The 20359-nt window shown below is 43.4% G+C and overlaps 1 protein-coding gene across 1 annotated transcript; it reads left to right on the forward strand.

Moving 5' to 3' along the window:
- Window positions 1-1084: 1084 nt before the first annotated feature.
- On the forward strand, window positions 1085-19266 carry EIF2S2 (eukaryotic translation initiation factor 2 subunit beta). Its single transcript, XM_081196609.1, has 9 exons — window positions 1085-1286; window positions 4592-4772; window positions 6644-6747; window positions 8150-8294; window positions 10100-10200; window positions 13142-13290; window positions 14494-14550; window positions 17439-17524; window positions 18812-19266. Exons 1-9 carry the CDS (start codon window positions 1272-1274, stop codon window positions 18985-18987), a joined length of 1014 nt encoding a protein of 337 aa, XP_081052735.1. The 5' UTR covers window positions 1085-1271; the 3' UTR covers window positions 18988-19266.
- The last annotated feature ends 1093 nt before the right edge of the window (window positions 19267-20359 follow it).

The raw sequence follows: 20359 nt of genomic DNA on the forward strand, positions 1-20359 counted from the left end.
TTCTGACAGAACATATAGATCTGAGATTCAAGAGCCACTTGTAAAGAGGGCAGAGGCTTGCTCGCACATGGTTACTTGGCTTGGGAATGCTTTATGTATATCCATCAATGAAGTCGGCAATTATTTGGTTCTCTCTGTATTAATTATACTTGTGTCTGGAAAACTTTTGTAAGAGTGCCCTCTGCCAGTGGACAAAGGTATAGATGAGCACTTTGAAGTTAAGAGCTGATTCCACAGCCTGTGAAGAAGGAAGTTTGGAACTAGACAACAAAGGATATGTAACTGCTGTGAAACATATGAACCAATCCAGTTCCAGGTCACAGGAAGGAATTTAAATATTCACATTATTTAAATGAAAGGGAGCAGAGGAAGAAGACTCAAATTTATTTAAGAACCATCTGTGTCCCCCAAGCTAAGGGTAGTTAACTTAAAGCACTGAGGGCCAAATCCGATCTCCAAATATTTTATTATAATAGTAATAGAAACTATCCTGGCTGGATAACTCACACACGCTGCTCCAGGAGCAATTTCAGGGTTAGGGTATTGCAATATAAATCAGCAGAGCAGAAATAAGAGAAGCAGCGGGTGGGTACGAGTTCCTTGAGCATCGTTTTTGAAGACAATGACATCCTGTCCTCCCTCCAAGTCGCGTAGGGGGGCACAAAAGTGAGGGTCCGGATTTCAACTAGGGCTCCCTTAATAGATCCAGCACTCAAGTCACCACGCGCGTTACAACCCCCTGACAAGACTGCATGCATTTTCGACCGGCGAAATGTTCGGATTGATAACACGAATACCGTCGCCCATTCCGGCGTGCCAAAGAAACACCGGGTCCGCCCCGCAGGCTCCCCCCCCCCGCCCCCCGTGGCGCGCCTGCCGCTCGACTACCGCGCGCCGGGCCCCGCCCTGCCTGCCTGTGACCTCACCAGCTCGACTTCCTCATCCCCTGAGCAACACGTGCTATAGTCCCAATCCCCGGACTCCTGCCGCGTTTGCGCAGCGGCTGGACTACGATTCCCGAGAGGCTCTGGCGAGGCGGGGCGTGGAGTGAGTGCTGCGCATGCGTCCATCCGGGGTAGCCGGCCCCTGTCTCCTGTCTCCTCCTGCTGCTGATGCAAGAGCTGAGCGCGGCGGCGAGGTGGGCAGAGAGGCGAGAGGCGCCTGGGAGACGGAGCGAGGAGTGACTGACTTGGCCGGCGGCGTTGCGGCCACCCAGAGCGGGGACGAGCCCTTCCGAGCTTCTGCCTTGAGGGCCGGCGAGAGCCGCAGCCATGTCGGGAGACGAGGTGAGGGCCCGGGTGCGCCTAGGCCTCGGGTGACGCGGGGCTGTGGCCGCCTCCCGCCATGTGAGGAGCCAGGCCTGAGGCCTTCCCTCGCCCTGGCCGGAGACCGGCTGGGGGCTCCCCTGCCCGGCCTGCTTCGTGTCGAGCTGGTTCCTCCGGCTTGAACGGAGGTCGCTCCGTCCTCGCCCGAGTCGCTTTAGGGAGAGGCGCTTGTTGGTTCCTTCTAATGGGCAACGAGGTGCTTCCTCTCACTTTCCACGGATCAGGACATAAAAGGGAGGCCCGCTGGATCCAGCCCACAGGCCCGTCCAGTCCAGCATCCCGTTTCCTTCAGGGGCTAATTCGATGCCTATTCGAGGACACGAGCTCGCTCCCTTCCCTTCCGCCCCTGAGACATCAGAGAGCGCTCAGAATCTCTTCACACGTTACATCAAAAGCGAATTGGCTCTTGCGTGTACACTTAATAGAAAGGTGCAGGGTCACTTCATGTAGCCTTTAATATATATATTTTTTAAAGAGAAAAGCCTCTGCCATGAAACGTAAAGAGTGAGTGCAGCCATCTTGGTTACAAGCATGTGTAAAGGTGCTGGAAGCGTTGGGTGTGGGCGCCAGTGAAGTGCACGTTTCACAGCAGGCCTGTGCTCGCCATCACGTAATGTGTGGATTAGAATATACCCGACTTATGTGCTGATGGGGAAGACCCCTGCCTCTTTAATTGGTGTTAAACCGTTGTAACCACACTTGATGTGCTTAGGTGTACAGCCAACACATCTTGTGCTTTTGTTTAGAGAGTTAGCAGAGCTCTTCTCTCTTTCCTTCCACTTCCGTAGGCTGGGCTTTCTCATCCTTTTGTACTATGGACAATTGTGCCTGTGTAGTACTTGCATGCTGTGTTTGTGCTAGTTTGTTGCTTGAGCCCCAAACAACGTTTTGTGGAAATTCAGGTTTAGAATTAATTGTGAAGCTCATCCAGTCAATGTCTCTTGGACCTTGTGAAATAAATGGACTTGAAAAGAATTGGCATACTTAACAGCATTGATTTAAGATTGTAATCTTGCTTGGAGCAAGGAAGAATTAAACTCATTTTAAGTTCTGATCAAGGCAAGCTGGCTGTCTTGAATCAATTTAGGTACCTAGTCTTTTGTGCAGAATAAAATTATCAATGGTTTGTTTTTATTAAGATTTGTTGATTAAATGGTTGAGCTTTTCCACTTCTTTCTATGGTAGTGGTGACATCGTGCAGCTTCTAACCCAGAGATGTGCCAGGGTTTACACCAGGGGTCAGCATACTTTTTCAGAAGGGGGCTGGTCCACTGTCCCTCAGACCTTGTGGGGGGCCGGACTATATTTTGGAGGGGGGGAATGAACGACTTCCTATGCCCCACTAATTACCCAGAGATGCATTTTAAATAAAAGCACACATTCTACTCATGTGAAAACACCAGGCAGGCCCCACAGATAACCCAGAGATGCATTTAAAATAAAAGGACACATTCTACTCATGTAAAAACACACTGAATCCTGGACCGTCCACGGGCCAGATTGAGAAGGTGATTGGGCCAGATATGGGCCCCGGGCCTTAGTTTGCCTACCCATGGTTTACCCCCTAAAACTGCAGATGCAAGATTTAGAAAAATAATGTGCTACACCTGACGTAGCTTAGGATCAGGTATTAAAGCACTACTCCAGCACAGGAATGAAAATGCTTTAGATTTTCAAGCATCTGGGTCTTTAGAACAGGTTTTATAAAAGTTTGTAGTCTTTAGAACAGGTTTTATGAAAGTCTTTATAAGGGGCTTATACTTTTGATTCTGAGTTATTAATTAGTAGTTGTACAATCACAAAGGCTAGAAAGTTACTGGTTCAGATTTTTTTGGTATACTAATACATGTGGTCTGCACCAATGTATATGAAGCTTCTGGCTATTTAGTTGCTGATTTATTTTCTTACATTTATATAACCACCTTTCACCTGCCATGGGACTTAAGGTGGTGTATATATGGCTTCCAGAAGGGCTCCCATGCAACCTGTTTACCTCCAGCAAGTTGATGCCCTCAGGTGCCTTCAGACCGTACCCAGTACAGAATAGAGCCTTCAGTGGATTTATCCCATAATTATTGTTTGTGAACACTTGTTAGCCCATTGTCACATGTTCCTAAGTTTTAAATGGGTATCCTTAACTATAATGTACTAAGGTGACATTACCTACATAATCTAGAAATTAAGAACTGTACCTGGCTATTTAGAAACTTTTCTCCACCCAGAAGAATTCTCACTTTAGCTTGATGGGTCAAGAGTATTTTAGCCCATCATTTTTCTGAACATTTTGAGGAGTAATCACTACAGCTGTTTTTATAAGTTCCTGGGCTAAGTATGTGATGCATGTGCTGCTGTCATTCATGGCACCACTGGGTAGCAAACTAAAATATCTACATAAGATTGTTTTAAAAATATTGCACAGAAAAAGACCAAATTCACAATAAGACCAATCAAAATTTCACAAGGGTTATATGCATGCTTGTTTATTATCAATGTATCTGGCACAATGTTGAAATCATTTGGAGAGCTATGAAATACATGCAGTTCTTTCTGCATGAGACTTGCATGCCTTCCAATAATGTAAGAACCAATCTGTAGCATCATAGTGGATACTAAGGGAAAACATTCATTCTGCTCTCAACATTGCAGTGCATGCTGGGGGAAGCAGTCCAAAAATGCATTTAATAGGCAAACAAGTTTATTGTGGAGAGAGAACTAGTCAGAATGAGACTATTAGTTTAATTCTTAAGGCACAGAGGAGATTCTTGAGATTTTGCTTTTGGCCTCTAGTTTGTTTCATCCCTGCCTGGCAGGAGCAAACACACAACAAGTGGTATGTCAGAAATAAATCAAGGCTTGTTAGGTTTATTTCTGGCTTACTGCTTATGGTTTGTTTCAAATAAGTCATGCTCCTGGTTCAGATGACAGAGAAGCCATGCTATGGCTTGTGGGAGGCATTTTTATGTTTAAAACATGGTTTAAGATAAATTGCTGGTTATTGTGATGTGCAAACCAAACCAATATCTGTTAGAGAAATATTGAAATGCCTTTAAAAAAACCCCTGTTAAACTAAATTTTGAATTCTGCAAGATAGTAGAGCATCTTTACCCCCACCTTGGTTCAAATTATGAAACTCCTTGCAGGTCATGGGGGAAATCTTAACTTTAATAGAATGTTGGTTGCTTAAATATAGGTGGTAAACTAGCTTAAGCTGGAGAATTGTTTTAAAAATAGGTTTAAAGTTGCATAAGAAAACTTGTTTGTTGTAGATGATTTTTGATCCTACTATGAGCAAGAAGAAGAAGAAGAAAAAGAAGCCCTTTATGCTTGATGAAGAAGGAGGAGATGCGCAAACCGAAGAAATGCAGTTATCAGAAACAAAAGAAATGGAGCCAGAGCCAGTGGAAGACAAAGACACAGAAGCAGATGAAGAGGACAGTAGGAGAAAAGGTAAACTAAAATCTTCATACCTCGGGTTACAGCCGCTTCAGGTTGCGTTGTTTCGGGTTACCCCCCCCCCCCCGAAACCTGGAAGTATTGGAACGGGTTACTTCCGGGTTTCGGCGGTCTTGCATGCGCAAAAGCGCTAAATTGCGCTATGTACAGAAGCACCGAATCGCAACCCATGTGTGTGCAGACGCGCCACTGCGGGTTGCGAATGCTGCGGGTTGTGAACATGCATCCCACATGGATCACATTCGCAACCTGAGCATCCACTGTATATGGTAACTAAATCCACCTTGCCTTGCAGTAGTTAAATTTACATGGGATAACCCCATGTTTGCTGCCATGACTTCCTTGAATTTAGGAAGCAAAGGTCCTAATTCTGCTATTCACATGCAGAATTAGGTACACCAAACCCACTGAAATCAATTCATAGGATTGCAGCCCTGGGGACCCCCCATCTGCTATGTATGACAAACCCAATGTTGCACAAACAGATTTCCTGTTCCTCTCCTGCAGCCACCTGCAGCCCTCCAGTCTATTCTAACCCTCTTGTTTATGCCAGCCTTCTGCCTTCACCGGTAAGCATTTTAATTCTGTAGCACTTTTAAAGGATTGGGCTACAAGCTTATTTTGTGCATTTCATAAGAATCCTGGTTAGATTGGTATTTTCCTATAATTAACAGGTTATAAAGCAACCCAGCAGTTTCACTTCCTACCCCCATAGTTACAAATATTAAAGTAATAGCATGTAGCAATAAACCCTACCTTCTTTTGTATGTCATGCCAGCTAAAATGTAGGCTCTATTTTTTAAAAAAACTGGGAACCAGTTCTTGTTTATACTTTCAGTAGCACACTTTGATTTTTTTAGTCAGATGCTGTGTCAGTCATGAATAATAATAATAAAGGTAAAGGTAAAGGTACCCCTGCCCGTTACGGGCCAGTCTTGACAGACTCTGGGGTTTGTGCGCCCATCTCACTCTATAGGCCGTGGGCCAGCGCTGTCCGGAGACACTTCCGGGTCACGTGGCCAGCGTGACAAAGCTGCATCTGGCGAGCCAGCGCAGCACACGGAACGCCGTTTACCTTCCCGCTGGTAAGCGGTACCTATTTATCTACTTGCACCCGGGGGTGCTTTCGAACTGCTAGGTTGGCAGGCGATAATAATAATAAATAATAATAATAATAATAATAATTTATTATTTGTACCCCGCCCATCTGGCTGGGTTTCCCCAGCCACTCTGGGAGGCTTCCACAAATACCAAAAATACACTAATATGTCATACATTAAAAACTTCCCTGAACAGGGCTGCCTTCAGATGTCTTCTGAATGTCAGGTAGTTGTTTATCTCTTTGACATCTGATGGGAGGGCATTCCACAGGGCGGGCGCCACTACCGAGAAGGCCCTCTACCTGGTTCCCTGTAGCTTTGCTTCTCGCAATGAGGGAACCGCCAGAAGGCCCTCGGTGCTAGACCTCAGCGTCCAGGCAGAACAATGGGGGTGGAGACGCTCCTTCAGGTATACTGGGCCGAGGCCGTTTAGGGCTTTAAAGGTCAACACCAACACTTTGAATTGTGCTCGGAATAGAATGGTGATAGCGTTTTCAAAAGTCACCATTGATCAGCTTTCTACACATTGCTAAGGTATTGCACAATATTTTTTCAAAGGGACTACTTCGTTCACACAATCACCTTGTTTGATGGCAGCTAAGCTAAAGCTGATTTGCACTAATCTTGAAATGTTGCTGCTGGGTGCAGAAAGGTCTGGAGAATTATTCCTGAATTATTGTTGCTGCATACATGATATTGATGAATATATTTCAGTGTTGCATTTTTGTAATATAATTGCTCTGTAATGTTGCTTTTGACTTTCAGATGCATCAAATGACTTAGATGATTTAACATTCTTCAATCAAAAGAAGAAGAAGAAGAAAACAAAAAAGATATTTGACATAGACGAAGCTGAAGAGGGTGTAAAGGTCAGTCTTCCAAAATTACTCAGTTGTGCCCTTTTCCCTTACTGCTCTTGACTAAATATTTTATACAGCATCAGTCCAATAGAAGTTTAGTTGGTTAAATCATGTAGCTCTAGATATATTTGGTGATATTTAATACTTCTGCTCCATGAACAGAAGGAGAGTTGACCTCACAGAAAATACCTTTCCTTTTCTTGGTGCAAAAACATTGGCTACCACTCATTGGACTGGTGTGGATATATTAAACCATAGTTTAGCATGACAGGAATGAACCTTCTTTGGCACAGGGGTGAAGAGTTGTAACGCAATGATATGGCAAGCTGTGGTTAAGCAAAAGCATCTTAACAGTATGCTGTGATTCCCATCAACTAGTTCAGTTCTAGTCCAGTTCTGGGCACCACAGTTCAAGAAGGACACTGACAAACTGGAACATGTCCAGAGGAGGGCAACTAAAATGGTCAAAGGCCTGGAAACGATGCCTTATGAGGAACGGCTAAGGGAGCTGGGCATGTTTAGCCTGGAGAAGAGGAGGTTAAGGGGTGATATGATAGCCATGTTCAAATATATAAAAGGATGTCATATAGAGGAGGGAGAAAGGTTGTTTTCTGCTGCTCCAGAGAAGCGGACACGGAGCAACGGATCCAAACTACAAGAAAGAAGATTCCACCTAAACATTAGGAAGAACTTCCTGACAGTAAGAGCTGTTTGACAGTGGAATTTGCTGCCAAGGAGTGTGGTGGAGTCTCCTATTTTGGAGGTCTTTAAGCAGAGGCTTGACAACCATATGTCAGGAGTGCTCTGATGGTGTTTCCTGCTTGGCAGGGGGTTGGACTCGATGGCCCTTGTGGTCTATTCCAACTCTATGATTTTATGATTCTAACTAGTATTCAGAAGCATACTGCCTCTGACAGTGGGGTGGAACATAGCCATTGTGGCTAGTAGATATTGATTATCCTCCATGAATTTGTCTAATCTTTTGATGTCATCCCAGTTGGTTGCCATCACTACCACCTTCTAACTTCTCTGCCTTGCTTGTCTTTGCTCTGGTTCCGCATTTAACTTGCAGATTTTCAACCAGCCAGCCTTCAACTGTGTTCAGTTTAAATGCTGCAAGTTAAATGTGCATGATATGTGATTCTCTTGTACTTTGCTGTTTTCTGCTGCTGTAATTGCAGTATGCTGCACTGTTTGTTGTGCAACATTAGCCTATCCTAAATGATGTCTTGCACCAGCTGGGATCTGTAGGCTATGTACAGTCAAGAGTTACAAACCAGCAGCCACCAGCCACCCTGGGGTTTGTCATACGTAGTGTAGTGGAGTGGCACTTTTGGATATAGCCTTTTAATTTTGCTGTTACTTTGTATAAATGCCTGCTATTTTATGTCCCTTCAACATTATGCTAAAGGACCTGAAAATTGAGGGGGATGTTCAAGAGGTAGCAGCAGTAGCAGAACAAGCAGAAGATGACCTTGATATCATGCTTGGAAAGAAGAAGAAGAAGAAGACTGTGAAGTTTCCAGATGAGGATGACATATTAGATAAAGATGAAGGTGATTTTCTTTTCTTTTTGTGTGTGTGTTTGCTATGAGTGAAAGAATAATTTTAAATGTTGGAACAAAACATATTCACACCTGGTAGAGTGGAAGAAAAGCTGTCTTTCATAACATTTACCTCCACAGTAGCTCCAACTTCACCATACAGTTCAGCATTTAGGTATGCAGCCACCTTTCCTTCTGTGTTGTTTTCTTTCTATGTCTCTCCCTTCCTCTCTTCCTGCTTTCTCAGAATTCCAATGGGGTCCCGTGAAGGGAGGGGGAACTCTTTTGAAACTCTCAATAGGATCTCACTTTCAGTTGTCAATCAAAACCAGGGGTCAGCAACCTAAGGCCCAGGGGCTGGAAGCGACCCGCGGAGGTCGCTTGACCAGCCTATGAGCCACCCCAGAACCGAGCCGCGTGCTGTGCTAAACCAGCACAGCACGGCATGGGAACTCACTTCTACAGCGCCGGAAATCGTGTCTGTGCATGCGCAGACGCTGGAAATCGCAGGCGCACGTGCTCACACGCAATCCGGCCCACGCAGGGGTCTCCACAGGACCGATCCGGCCCAGGCAAGATAAACCTTGCTGACCCCTGATCAAAACAATGGGAGGTCATTTCTTCAAAGCTAGTATAGGCAGCTACTGATTTGCTGCAGGGGTTACTTTCCAGACCCCTGCATGTTTTGGGACCCATGTAAGGCCGCCCCCCCTTTTGTGCTGTTTTTGGGGCACTTCTGGGTTCAGAGCAATGTGCTGTTGTTGCACGCATAGTAGACACGCCTAAAGCAGTCGTTGCCTGTATCTAAAATAACCATAAACTTAAGCCTTAATACAATTTTCTCCAGGAAACCCTGGGACTCTGTGTGTATACTGAGAACTGTTTTTGAGATGCCGAGGCTACTTTGAACTAAAATTCCCAGAGTTTCTTGAGAAAAGCTGACAATATTGCACCTTCCTTCCTCTATCCTCTTTTGTTTGTGGGTTTAGGTTGCATGCACATCTGCGCTCATGGCTTCTCTCTTCAAACCATGAGTTGTAACAAAGCAGCAAGGTTTGTGTTCTTGGCTTTATGCACATGATTTGTTTAGGGCAGGCATGGCCAAACTCAGCCCTCCAGGTGTTTTGGGACTATGGTTCCCATCATCATTCCCATCATCATGACCACTGGTACTGTTAGCTAGAGATGATGGGAGTTGTAGTCCCAAAACATCTGGAGGGCTAAGTTTGGCCATGCCTGGTTTAGGGGGAACAAACCGTGACGCTGGGTTTGCACAAACTACTAAGCCAGACCTTGGCTTAGTTCCTGGTAGTGTGGCAGCAGCAGGGCCAGAGGAAGGAGCAAAGCAGCCACAGATTTCTAAATAAACACCAGCATGCTTGTTCATTCATGATAAGCCATAGTTGTCCACAAATCATGTGAGTGCCATTTTTATTTGATTTAGCAAATCTGAATATTTTCATTCCCTCCCCCCCTGTAAAACTAATTGCTATTCACATATGGAAGACAGGAGTGCCTGGCGTTCTCTGGTCCATGGGGTCACGAAGAGTCGGACACAACTAAATGACTAAACAACAACACAACATTCACATATGCCAAACACTTCCATGGGAAGACAAGGGAGAGCTGTGTTTCCCTTCCAGAATGATCCGGTGTCACTTTAGATGATCCCTTAACTTTCAAGACTAGTTTCTGCCTGTTGTTAGTTGGTTGAAAGTTTTCTTTTGTATCCCACTTTTGTAAAAGTAAGTGACACTTTGTCCAAGACCAACGGGAAGACAGTTCCTTCGATCTCAAGTATATTTCTTACTCTACAGCATTGGAGGATGAAGACAGCAAAAAAGATGATGGAATCTCCTTTAGCTCTCAGTCAGGACCTGCATGGGCAGGCTCAGAGAGGGACTACACATATGATGAGGTAAATAGTTTATATGCCTCTTACTAATCTGTTTCTGTCGATAGCTTGTTTGGGGGCCATGTGGACAAATATAGCCTAAAATTGCTTTCAATTTATATAAGGCTTGGTGCATTTTGTTAAACTTGGGCTGTTGTTGCATGAACAAAGGAGAATGAATTATTTCTGTAGGGCGTTAATCAGGAGGCCATAAAGTACATTCACATACACTTCAGTGAGAGTTCTTAACACTGTCTTTCTGGCCAGGAAGATTATGTTCATCGAAGTCACATGCTTCCTGTGGCACAAGCAGTTGCCCTGTGACAGAAAGATATGTTTTGGAAACACAAGAGTGGGCTCTACTCCTGTACACTTAATTCAAAAAGGTCAAGAATAAGGTTATTTCTCATGCTTAAAGCAACATGCATGCCTGTCAGCACAACTCTGAATGAAATATAGGGGCTGAGGCATAGAGGACTGAATATGGTGTTAAACTAAAGTAACAATTGATGTGAATAGGGCCTTTTCTGCCCTTCCCTAAGGCGAAGAACATTCCTTGTTCAGTCCTAACTCCTGCCCAGAAACACGTGCACTTGCTATCAGTAAATAGAAATAAAATCCTTTCTAAAATAAAATAATAGAAGTTAAATCCTTCGAAGACAGAGGTCCTCTGGCTGGGGCGGGACGATATGGGATCGAGGGGGCAACTCCCATCTCTTGCGGGGGTGCAATTAGTGCCAGCACCGGCCGTTAAGAGTTTGGGTGTAATCTTCGATACCTCCCTCTCTATGGAGTCGCAGATTACAGCTATAACAAAGGCGGCATTTTTTCATCTCCGCCAAGCTAAGCAGTTGGCCCCTTATCTCTCTCGTCCTGACCTAGCCACTGTGATCCATGCGACGGTCACCTCCAGACTGGATTATTGTAACTCGCTCTACGTGGGGCTGCCCTTGAGACTGACCCAGAAACTCCAGCGGGTGCAGAATGCCGCGGCGAGACTCCTTATGGGGTCTTCGCTGCGAGAGCACATTCATCCGGTATTATACCAGCTGCACTGGCTCCCGGTGGAGTACAGGATCAGGTTTAAGGTGCTGGTTTTAACCTTTAAAGCCCTATACGGCCTAGGACCCTCGTACCTACGGGACCGCCTCTCCTGGTATGCCCCACAGAGAAACCTACGGTCTGCAAATAATAACATCCTCAAGGTCCCAGGCCTCAGAGAGGTTAGGCTGGCCTCAACTAGAGCCAGGGCCTTCTCGGCTGCAGCTCCAAACTGGTGGAATGCTCTGTCAAAAGAGACTAGGGCCCTGCGGGACCTGACATCTTTCCGCAGGGCCTGCAAGACAGAGTTGTTCCGCCAGGCCTTTGGTCAGGGCGCAGCCTGACTCCCTCCTCTGGCAACCTGCACATAATTCTGCTTAATTGGTTGCCATCAATTTGATTTAATTAATTTTTATAATGAAATATTTTTAGATTGTGTGATTATTTGACTGATTATTTGATTGTTGTTAGCCGCCCTGAGCCCGGCTTTGGCTGGGGAGGGCGGGATATAAATAAAATTTATTATTATTATTATTATTATTATTATTATTATTATTATTATTATTATTATTAAAATAACTTACTGCAATCTGTGGTTCTGAAAATGCAGAGCGGGACTTGCTGAGGAAGCAGTAGCAGTGATGTAAGATGTTTGAAATGCATCTCCTAATTCTTGATGTCTTCAGATTTGCCCAGCAGGGAGAGCTTACACCAACCTCTTGGAGTATAGTTGGGAACTACTGCTTTTTGTGGCCTTTAGTTTTGATTTCTAGCCCTACTTCTTCCCTTGCTACACTTTACAAAGCAAAAGGAAGCAATATGAGACAAATTGTTATTGTTTCATTGGAGACATTATTACTTTTTTTTCTGAGGAGCTAAAACAAGAGTCTGGTCACTGCTATTAAAAGCTTGGTTCCATGTGTTTAACATACAGAGGACATAACAGCCACTGGTTCTGCCACTGAGCTCTCTGTACCAGTGTTAGAAACTGAGATATGAAAGCAAGGAGCTAAATGGCACCTTAAACCTAGGTTATGGGCCCAACAATGGAATATATAGGTCAGGGGTCAGCAAACTTTTTCAGCAGGGGGCCAGTCCACTGTCCTCAGACCATGTGGAGGGCCGGACTATATTTTGAAGGGAAAAAAAAGGAACCAATTCCTATGCCCCACAAATAACCCAGAGATGCATTTTAAATAAAAGCACACATTCTACCCATGTAAAAACATGCTGATTGACCATCCGCAGGCCAGATTTAGAAGGTGTTTGGGCAGGATCCGGCCCCCGGGCCTTAGTTTGCCTACCCATGGTCTCGGTGCACTTTTTTTAATTACAAGAATACAAAGCTGAAAATGAATGAACTGCAGCTAAAATACTGTGTTCATTTTTCACATGGTCTAGTCCTTCCCTTGCCCACCCCCCTAAAATTCTTAAGAGGGCCTCTTCTCTAGTCTTCAGAGAGTAGCTGGAAGTGGGGAGGCAGAAAAAGGTCCTCCTTTCCTTCCCCTCTGCAGTTTTAATCTGAGATCCTAGGCGCAGTACTGCATCCAGAGCTCAGAAACTGCTTGTGCTAATGAAATTCCCTGTCACAAAATATGCCTAAAAATGGGAGTTTTGTACACTGCTCTGTGCACTTAATGGAGTGTGAGAATAGGCTCTCTGTGTGTACAGCTGTAGACCTGATTGAAAGCCCCAGGTCAACTCTGCTGTCCTCTGTGTGGTTTGGTGGGATGCACCAGAGCATGAGAGAAGGGCTGTTCTAAAACACGTCACAGAAGATCAAAATCCCCCATCACCCCCACCCCCAAAGCCAAACTTAATATGTTGACTTGATCACTGGAAAACCCTTGCTTTTTTTGATAACAATAAAGTGAGAGATGGTTCATGACTGAAGTAATAAATACCTCCCTCCATGTGTTTGCAGTTGCTGAATCGTGTTTTCAACATTATGCGAGAAAAAAATCCAGATATGGTAGCTGGTGAAAAACGAAAATTTGTCATGAAGCCTCCACAAGTTGTAAGAGTAGGAACCAAGAAAACATCATTTGTCAACTTCACAGATATCTGTAAACTGTAAGTCTGTCTGCATTGCAACTTGGAGCAGGGTGCAGCATTGGGTGGAGGGGAACTATGATCCTTACATTGTATGCTTTATAGTTATTTAATTGCATGGACTGGAGGGAACTCAGTTGCAAGTAATTGAGTAGCCCTACTGAAGAATTAATGGATCGAGTATAGAACCATCTTCACTTCAAAGATGTTTGCTTTGTCAGACGTCGAAGACAGTTGAAGAACTGAACTTAATGCATCACCACTAAAGGTTATTACACGGAAGGAGTCTTCACTTGGGGGTGTGGTGAGAGTTTGGGATAGCTCTGCAGAAACACAATGGTGTTTAACAAAACAAAAGGCCAGCTAATTTCTTGTGAATTAAACCAGCCCTTTCATACCCTTAGGGATACTGGATGTCTCTGCCAGCCTCCCACTCAAAACCATCTTTGTGTGTTTGTGTTAAATTCTAATTCAGTGAGTCTTCACTGAAAGCATTCTCTTTCAGAAACCAACCAGTAGTGTCTGTGGTGCACTGGAATACTAATGTCAGATCAGTTTTCTGTGTTATTTAAGTCTCTTACTGCTGAAATAGAAGCAATCTGATTTTTACTTTGAAGATTTATATCTTGCTAATCTCTCCTTCCCTATTTTTTCTTGACTGATTCTTTGCTCTCTTCAAAGAGGTTCCTGTCAGGCAGATTTTGCTGAAAGTTTTATATCCTGACTTTTGTGTGTGTGTGTCGGGTATTACTTTCATATTACATCCCTACACTGAGGAACATCAACATTGACCCTGTGGACACACATGTACCTGTCAAGGCATTTCCTGGTGCCCACAAGGTCCCTTCCCCTGTCAATAGAACATGTCATGATGTGTGCTTGGTTGCAGTGTGGTGCCCACAGTAGTTACTCCTGTTTGCAGATGTGACCATAGAGACCCTAGGTAATACTATGTTCTAGGTCAGATGATGATGTGTGGAAGAAATTACTGAGCACTTAATCACTGCATTGAGCTGGGCTATTTGCTTAGTACTAAGTGCCCTAAATATATAGTTTGTGATCATCATCATCATAATTATTTATTATTTCTACGCCCGCTCATCTGGCTGGGTTTCCCCAGCCATTCTGGGGGGCTTCCAACAGAAGATTAAAAATACATTAAAATATCAGTCATTAAAAACTTCCCTAAACAAGATTGCCTTCAGTAAACTTCTTTCTTTATAGATTACATCGTCAACCAAAGCACCTCTTGGCTTTCTTGCTTGCAGAATTGGGTACAAGGTAAGCACCTTCCACTTCTGCAGTGTGTACTCCAGTGTTTCCTGAATGCAGGTGTTAGCTGTCTTCTCTGGGTAAACTATTTTTAATTTCGTTCTCTCTCTTCTGGAAGTTAAGTAAACTTGCTATTAAAGGTGTTGCTTTTGCTTATTTAGATTTGAAATCCAAGTATCTTAAAGTGCTATGGGCTTATGGGAGGAAAGGTGGGAGTTGTTTGCAAGAAGACCATATTTTCCCCTGGGGCAGCTGCTAGTACCGTTCATGAGCTTGAAGGTTTCTTGCAGCAGATATTTCTTAAAGGTACAGATGCATACTACTGCTTCTAAATGCTAGTAATTAAACTTATCAGGGGGGAAATAAACAAGTACTTTGCAAGGTAACCAGTTCTGCATCCTTTCCCAAGGTTCAAGTTCTTGTACTTAAAAGGTAATTTGGGAGTAAAAAAAAAGGGGGGGATGGTTGACTCGCAGCATCCACTCAGGGGCATGTATGCACACAGGAGGAGGGGCACAGATTTCTTCCTCCCCCTCAGCTGTAGTCCTTCACACTAGCCCTGGTTCCTAATTTTCAGAAGGAGAGCAAGCAAGCCTATCTGGGGAGTGGAAGTAACCTCAGGCTATTTGGAATCCAGGCTTCATCAAGGTTTTTTTTCCTTTTCTTTGCAGTGTCTCTTTCTTAAGGATAGATAGGGCAATTCTTAAGCAGGCGGGTTATGATTAGCTTGTTGGCTGATGTACCACTTTAACTCTTCTTGCTTGCAGATTGGGGTTAGATGTGGTGAACAGAACTTTGAAGGGTATCCCTGGCATTCATGTATTGCTTGAGCTTTCTTATTTTTCATTATTTAGTGAATTTATATACCGCCCCATGCCTGGAGGTCTCAGGGCGGTTCACAGAATAAAATCAAAATATAAAACCACAACATACATAATCAAGATAGAAACAATCCAGTAACTCCCCCGCCCCCCATCTACATTTTAAAAAGTCATAGGTACTCCGGACCACTGAGGCCACCGGAGCCTTGAGCGACAGCAAAGGATCCAGGAGTACCCCCAAGCTACAAACCTGCTCCTTCAGAGGAAGTGTAAGGCAATTTCCCACCCATCTGGTCTAGGGACCCACCCATTAACAATGCCTCAATCTTATCTGGATTGAGTTTCAGTTCATTGGCTCTCATCCACTCCATTACCAAGGCAAGATACTGGTCCAGCACTTCCACTGCTGAACCTGCAGGTGTAAAGGAGAAATAGAGCTGAATGTCATCAGCATACTGCTGACAATGTACTCCAAACCTCCGGATAACCCACCCAGCTGTTTCTTGACCAAAGGAGCTGAAAAAAACATATAAGAGAGCAGGCAAGATGGGAGTCCTTGCTGTAGTTTGAATTTGTCTTCATGTACTTTTTCAAAAAATGCTTTAAAGTGCAACCAGTGGGAATGTAAATCAATGGTAGATGAAGCTTAGATGATATTTGAGTTCTGATTTGGCATGGATGGTGGTTTGGGGGGGTCTGTTTTTAAGCAGGTTGACCTTTGCTGCAGCTTGAGAGGTATAGGGCACTTAATCTAAACCTGCTTCAGCCCCACCTCTAGCCTGCCATATTAATAGACCACATTGTAGGGCTGCCATAAGCTATTTTCTCAGCACAACCTCTCAGTTGTAATAGGAAAATAACAGTGAACATCATTGCAGGACTTTTGCTAGTGACTCTTCCTGTCCCAAACACTGCTATAAGGGGACAATGAAAATGAAGCCTATGTTTAAATGTACAGCCATACCTCATGTAACGTTTGCTTCAGGTTGAGCGTTTTCAGGTTGCGTCCCGCGGCAACCCGGAAGTACCGGAAAGAGTTACTTCCGGATTTCGCTGCTTGCGCATGCACAGACGTGCAAAATGATGTCACACGCATGTGCAGAAGCGGTGAATCGCGGCATGTGCAGATGCGGGTTGCTTTCCTTTCAGGTTGCGAAAGGGCCTCCAGAACGGATCCCATTCGCAACCAGAGGTACCACTGTATTGGTGTTTTTTTAAAAGTAAGAACTCTTCTCTTTTTCCAGCTACACTAAACTCTTAGAGTTTTATGCACAGCTCACACTTCTGTCCCTGGTGACTTCTCAGTGTTAACTTGAAAACGACCTGTTCTCTCTACTCTCTTTTGTTCTGTTTTTCTTTGTCTATTATCTTCTGCTTATTTCTCTTGGATAAAGAGAAATGGAGTAAATGGCAGTAGAAGAAAATATACACATAAAACTGCTCACCTTCCATTCTTTCATCCTAGTCTTCTTTCTCAGCTAGCTTCAACTTCTACTTTGTTGGTCTGTGTTTTTCTTCTCTCTCTCTCTCTCTCTCTCTCTCTCTCTCTCTCTCTCTCTCTCTCTCTCTCTTACCATACCAGCTAAGTAAAAACAATTTGCAGCAGGAAGGAAAGGAGAGGAGAAAAAGGAAAGTGTTAACTCTTCCCCTTAAACCACATACATCCACCGTCCCAACCCTCTGCTGTTTCTTTCTCAACAATCTCATGATGTTCTGTAGCTACTCAGCAGGCACAGTAAAGGTGTTGTGGGATTCCCCCCCCCCCCTCCATCTTACGTTGGAATTATTTTTATTAAGAGAGTTTACAAATTCTGTAAACCTTCCCTGGGCACATTGATATGTCCCTTTTGATGCTGCATAGCCTGGTTTTGGCTTCAAAGCTGTCAGCACTCTGGGAATGAGTTCAGCTTTAGCAGAAGTGATGAAGTTTGTTGCCTCCATACAAATGGAGGTATCCTCACAAACCTAAGTTTGTATATGCTTTAATTAGCATTAGGGAAGCTTGCAGCCAAATAAACATATTCTATTTGATAGTGTTATTTAGTTCTAAACTATAAAATTCTTCTTTCAAATCAGTGGCTCTATAGATGGTAACAACCAGCTTGTAATCAAAGGAAGATTCCAACAAAAACAGATAGAAAACGTCTTGAGAAGATATATCAGTAAGTATATTCTGCTTCATTTAAAGTTGATTTCTGTGTTTTGTTAGCACTTAACATGAAAGAGGCAAGTTGATAACTTCATGAGAAGGTTTCAAATATTGTCTGAAATGTGCACATTTTAAACTAAAATATTTACGCCAGCTTTATGTAGATAACGATAGTGAAAAATAATAAATCATACAACTTTCAAAAGAGAACAAACCATAGCAGATCCATCATCATAAGTAGCAATACAACCAACTTGCGATTGTCATGTCTTCTGAAACCATCGTATTTTCACTGGTTGCCATATGACAAGTAGTGTTTGGACCAGGTGGACACTGAGAAGGGCGTTATTTGCAACATGAGGCTCAGATCAAAATCTCTTTACACTGCATCTATCTGAGTGCTGGGGGAAAAGTAGCATGGGAAAAGGGGTCCTGTCTGGAATCCCTTGGCTCTAGATGGTTTCTGAAGCAATTCAGTTAAAATGCAAAATGAATAACCCTTCTTGTAAACTTAAGGAGTTTTGAATATCACACATACAAAACGTGTATTCAACTGCAGACTTTTTGCTAGCTTACAATAGAACTAGCTCAATAACAGAAATAGAAGTTTTGGATGTGGAAGATCCTGTGTGGAAGATTCAGTCCGCTCAGTCTCTGGCATCTGCAGTTAACTGGACTGGGGGAGCAGGTGATGGGCAAAACCTCTGCCTGAGATTCTGGAAAGCCACTGATAGTCCAATAGGCAGCAGCAGTTTTGGCAGCAGGAGCAATTTCTGAATTGTCAGAGAAAAAAGTGTTTCTCTTTTCTTTGGCAGTTCAGAGTTCCGTTGATAAAAAGTTGACTAACTTATCTGCACAGAGCCCTGTGAGCTGCTTTCCAGACCTACCACTCAAACCGTCCTGTGGCACATAGGTTAAATGTGAGTGGGCAAGCAGATAGAACTTTTCGTGGAGTGTTGATTCTTTAGTACCTTCATCCTAAGGCAGAACTGCATACCAGGAAGATGTATTAATGAGCTAGCGTGCAGTACTGCTCATTTGAGAAGAGGTAATTAACTCTTAAAACAAGTTTATGGGGCAAATAGAGAGCTGCTATTAACTTTAGTCTTCGCAAAATAATTTGTTTATTTCTTTGTAGTAGTACCATTGGTGCTTGAAGACAATTGGTGTTGTGACCTAGGCAATTTGAAAATTATGTTGCTGTGACACAATTAAATAACTAATCATCCTATACAGTTCGGCATGTGAAATTTTGGTTAATCTCTCGTTGCTAATTCAGCATGTTTAATTGTTCCCCCAGAGGAATATGTCACCTGTCACACATGTCGGTCGCCAGACACAATCTTGCAGAAGGACACCAGATTATATTTTTTGCAGTGCGAGACCTGCCACTCGCGCTGCTCTGTCGCCAGCATCAAAACTGGTTTCCAGGCTGTCACGGGCAAGAGAGCGCAGCTCCGTGCCAAAGCTAACTAGTTGGTTGGTCGACACTGGATTTTTGCAAAGTGATCTGGGAACAAAAGGCTGGACAGGCTTACGACCTGAGTGGATTTCCAATGTATTAAAACAAGATTGTAAAAGCTGCTTGGCTTTGGGTTGGTCTGTGAAATTCTTGCAAGATGCAGATCCTCAAGCTGTTCACATTTGCTAACTGAATATTTTACCAACTGTCAAGTGTGATGAGAGGAGGTGCTTTTTAATCTGTTCATAGAATTCTGTAAAATGCAAGACAAATTAAAGTTATTATAACAGTGACTCATTTCAAGCTTTCTTTCTGTTTCTCTGTTAAAATGACTGCTATGGCGACAATAATACTGTGAATACATGCGAGTGTTGTGGCTGATTCCAAATAATCAAATGTGTTCTTAAAAAAAAATTGTTTCTTGGAACAAGTATTATAGTAGCAAGTGAGAAAAGGTAATGAATGAAATTCATAAAAATATTCTGTCATTGAAAATAGATTCTTTCAGGTGAATGACTCCATGGATATAAAAAAATTCTTGTTACATGGAGCAAGCCCACAGGTATTTATGATTAAATCTGGATTGATTAGGGTTGGGTTTCCTGTCCATGCTTGGGCTCAGTTTCATCTGTATGCTAATATAGATAAGTTCAGGGCACCTTACTAGTGCATAAGGTTTGGGAAATACGTCAGGGTACACGCACACCATCACTGCCAAGTGCTAGCTTCCAAATGTGTGCTAGAGCACACATCAAAATAAATTGTAAGGCTGTACCAAGTGTTCTGCACACAATTCCAATGAAAGCGTCCACTTAATAATGGAAACCAAGAAGATAATACACCTATTAATCCTTAATTGATCCTGTTTCTTTCCTTTCCCCTTGTTGATGGATCTTAACCATAACTCTTGCTACCAGCTGCCAAATCAGTGAATTCCAGGACGACGACCAGGAACAGAACTTGCTGACTAGTAACTTGATTTTTCTTTAGTTTTATTATATACAGCAGAATAAAGCACAGCTTTGTACAAGCTACTATATACACAGAAACGAGATTCAAATTCCTCTTCCAAACTCAACACTCCAACAACAAACTGCTGTGATACTGCTTATAAGGGAGAACTTAGCCAATCACCACCTGTTGCTAGGCTTCCTGCAAGTTACTTGGTGTAATTTCCTCCCATTCCTAATAGTGTGTTAAAAGAATTGAGTACTGATACAAAAACCAAACTGCCCATTAGCTTTGTGTGTTTATACCACAGTCTGTATTTGTTTTATCAGTTTGAACATGCTAAAAGAACTTCTATCATTCTTTGAGAGTATTAATAAGTGTGTGGATAAGAATGTTCCGGTGGACTGTGTACCTGTCCAAGACCTTCACAAAGAT

The sequence above is a fragment of the Podarcis bocagei genome (genome assembly GCF_964188305.1).
Source record: "Podarcis bocagei genome assembly, chromosome: 5".
Taxonomy (NCBI): Eukaryota; Metazoa; Chordata; class Lepidosauria; order Squamata; family Lacertidae; genus Podarcis; species Podarcis bocagei.